Genomic DNA, 3,843 nt, shown 5'->3' with positions numbered 1-3,843 from the left:
TTTAATAATAGCATATCTATGTATAAATATATTAATATGTGAGTCCATACAATAGAGAAAATTACTAACAATCATTTCAGTTTAAAGTCTTAAAAGAAGAATATCATATGATATTACAGAACTAAGACTTAAAAGCAGTTTCGATAACGGCATTACAAAAAACAACTACAGAACAAAGGTTTCTTAAGCTTGCTTGTCGCATCAGTAAGCTTGCTTGCAATTTGATAGCATGAATGGACTTCATACATCGCCAATTTGACCTCCTCCTCCGAAAGAACAGAAGACGATTCCCAATTAGGACGTATTGATTCTTCACTAATGACAGGCTTCTTAATATCAACGTTGGCTTCAGCCATCACCTCTTCTAGTGTACTAGTCAGCAGCTTCGGCTTCTTCAAAAGCTTGCTAGCCAAATAACCAACATCCACAATTCTACTAAGTTTTAATTTCATGTGGATGGGAGCTCCACGGAAGACGCTCCCAGTATCATATGAGAATGTAGATTTCTGGCTTATGTTTCTAGGACCTATAAAAGTAATAGTTCGATCATTCAGGAGCTCCTTAAGAGACTGGGGTGAATCAGATAGTTTATCCAACACCACCATGCGCTTAAATTGAATTATTAGGCACCGGTTTTTCACACGAAACAGCAACAAATCTCCATTATTTACCACATCAATTCCAACAAATGGATTTGGAGTCCTCTTCAATTCCCTCTTTAGTTCCGAGATGCTACTGTTGACAATAGTTTCACGATCAGCAACTGTTGTGATGACAGTGTCGTTGCCAATTTTCACATTAAAGGTGCTCGCTTCGATGAGCCAAGGACGGGGCAACAGCTCTGACAATGACATTTTCACTCTTAGTGTTGGTCGCTCTGAATGCTGTCTGCAATCTCCACAATATTTCTTATTATCTTTTGTTATGAAAATAGCTAACAAACACCCTATTTATAATGGTATGAAATCTATTTTAACTCAAAACAGAAAAATCTATTCCTTTATATATTTGACTATAAATTCTAACTACCAAATTCTAATCAATTTTGGTTTACTACAACTTTGAATAATTATTTTCAAGAGAAGTAATACATATATTGGTAGAGAAATTCTCAAAGTAGTTGTTAACCATGTCTGTGGTGAGAGGTTTGAGGGACATATAATAAATGGGGTCAACATATAAATGGTTTTTGCAGAGCTACTTAATCAAGACACACAAACATTCAATTCTAAGAGCGATGTAAATGTCGGAAGGATTTTTGCACAACAAACAGGGGGATTTCTTCAAGTAAGCAGAAATCAAATCCACTGAAAATGTGTCATGCGGGCTATCAATTCTGAGATTACAAAGAGGGAAATCCTACTATTACAAGTCTACACAATTACTTAAAGGAACAGAACAATATGCCTGGGTTTGAAGATTGAGGAGCTGCGGAGCAGAGCTTCAAGTGTGAAATCAGAGGGTGAAGAAAGTTGAGCTTATGCAATTCTCCACTAGATCTGTGCATCCAAGAGAATCTACTTTCCCTTTAGTGTTGTGTTGGATTTCCATTTTGGATTTGTCGTTTTGTGTGTTGATTGTAAATGATTGATTAATGCCACTAGGCAGCTGCTTAGTGGTTGCTTCAAAACAAAAAAAAATTCTCCGTTCATAATAAATGGTGTTTTAGCCTTTACATTTTGTTTCAAAATAAATGATATTTTAAAATTTCAAGAAAAAATTAAACTTGTAAACACTCATAATTTTTTAGGAGTGAGTAATTTGTTAAGTAATGTGTATAAACTGAAATACCGAGAGAGTATATCGGTAACTTGGACATACTGAGTGTTACATCTTCTTTTTGGATGATAAAGCGAACTGCTAGTTCTCTTTATATCATTCACGGTTCCGTAAATTACGCATGTAACACCATGTAAAAAATTAAATGTCAATTTCTTAATATTGTTTGTCTTAGTCCCTGCATACTCCCTCAGTTTTTAATTTATGTGAACTCATTTAATTGAGTATAAAATTTAAAAAAATAGAGAAGATTTTTAAACTTATGGTATAAAATGAGTTACATATATTTTGTGTGGTTATAAATCATTACATAAAGGTAAATTGTTTTCAAATATAGAAAGCGGTCATTCTTTTTGACACGGACTAATAAGGAAATGGATTCACATAAATTGAAACAGAGGGAGTATATCCTAAGAAAAATATTACAATTAGCGAGTTTAATATATTTATATAAGGATATTTTTACACTATCAGGTCAATTTTGTGATGGTAGGCACTACTAAAAAATCACTATTTTCTCACTAATTTCCTACCGAAAAATGTTCAGTGGTTATTTCACACCGATATTCGGTGGAAAAAACCTAAATAGTAGTGTTTTCACATGGAAAAAATAGAAAGTTTCTCAGCGTTTCAATGAAACATGTTTCCACCATATGTTTTCCCAGTGAGCTGGTTCAGTGGGAATAAGGTGAAAAAAATCATGTTTTATAGCATAAATTTCCCACTGAATGTCGGTGGGAAAACCCATATTTCTAGTAGTGAGGTAGCTTATCTTGTTTTCAATATTATAATGTCATATTTTAAGGAAGATTACCTATGAATAAATGTCCTATAAATAAATGTTTTTTTGGTGACTTGATAGTAGGGGTGACAAAATTAGCCCATAGAAACATGACCCGCTCGACTCATTCAAGTTTGTGTTGGTCTTTGGCCCCCCTACTTATCGGGTCAACCCATTTTGACCCGTCCAGTTCAGTCCATCTATTAGTCTGATATATAACCCAAATGGAATCATAAAAAAACTTTATCAAAATATTTCAAAAAGACGTTCATTCTATTTGATATGTTATATATAACCATAGCAAAGAAAAAAATTATTAGGTACTTCAAAAATTAGACAAGAACAAACTAAGAAATTAAAATTTAGTAAGAATTGGACTGATTGATTTAAGACTGGCTTTTTAGCCTAACCCATTTCACCTCAAGTAACAATATCCTGCCTATTTATTACTCCCTCCGTTCCATAATAAGTGGTGTTTTTAGCTTATGCACACCCCTTAAGAAATTGCTCACTCCTAGAAAATTATGAGTGTTTTTTACTAACATACTCCTAATTAATGCCAAGAAAAAGAAAAGCTACTTAATGAATCTTGATTGTAAATAATGGTAAGTTTGGGAGAATAAGATCAATATCTTCTTGAAATTTTAAAACACAACTTATTTTAAAATAAAATAAAAAGCCTAAAACACCACTTATTATAGAACAGAGGGAGTAACTTAGTTCATTTAATCTGCCCAAATTCAATCTAACCCGCCCATTTAACTCCCACGATCGTATAAAAACTTTCTTACTCAAAAGTGTTATTCTGGTTTCATAGGTCAACAGTGGAAAAACAGTCAACTTAGCCGTGATTTCTTAATTTCAAAAAACAATGATCTGCCCATATATTAACTTAGTCCATTTAATCTACCCAAATTCAATCAAATCCGCCCGTTTGACTCCCTTGATAGTATCAAAGTTTTCTTACTCAGAGGTCTCATTCTGATTTCATAGATCAACAGTGGAAAAACAGTCAATTTAGTCGTGATTTCTTATTTCAAAGGGAGCAACATTAAATTATTGGATCGAAATTCACAAAAGAACTAGCATTAATTTCCATGCCTTTTAACGCAAGTTCTTTAGCATTTCTGAGTTACCAACTAATGGAGTTTTACTAATTTTACCAAGTAGCCTAGAGTTAAGATCGGATAGTTGAAATGAAGAAGGAATTTTTACTTTGTGTAACTTCTTCTAAAAGGTAATTATTAATAATAACTATCTTTTAATTTATTTATATTTAGTAG

The 3,843-nt window shown here is 32.9% G+C and overlaps 1 protein-coding gene across 1 annotated transcript; it reads right to left on the bottom strand.

Annotated features, from left to right (window-relative positions):
- On the bottom strand, window positions 1–1,643 carry LOC132606807 (uncharacterized). The gene is made up of 2 exons (XM_060320440.1): window positions 1,408–1,643; window positions 1–888 (listed from the first exon to the last, which is right to left on the bottom strand). The coding sequence occupies exon 2, from the start codon at window positions 852–854 to the stop codon at window positions 153–155; it is 702 nt and encodes a 233-aa protein (XP_060176423.1). The 5' UTR covers window positions 855–888; window positions 1,408–1,643; the 3' UTR covers window positions 1–152.
- Window positions 1,644–3,843: the final 2,200 nt, after the last annotated feature.

The sequence above is a fragment of the Lycium barbarum genome, chromosome 8 (genome assembly GCF_019175385.1).
Source record: "Lycium barbarum isolate Lr01 chromosome 8, ASM1917538v2, whole genome shotgun sequence".
Classification (NCBI taxonomy): domain Eukaryota; kingdom Viridiplantae; phylum Streptophyta; class Magnoliopsida; order Solanales; family Solanaceae; genus Lycium; species Lycium barbarum.
This window is presented reverse-complemented; position numbering and strand designations above follow the sequence as displayed.

Excerpts from the sequence above, each read along its gene's own strand:
- LOC132606807 (XM_060320440.1), bottom strand. The coding sequence starts at position 854 with ATGTCATTGTCAGAGCTGTTGCCCCGTCCTTGGCTCATCGAAGCGAGC.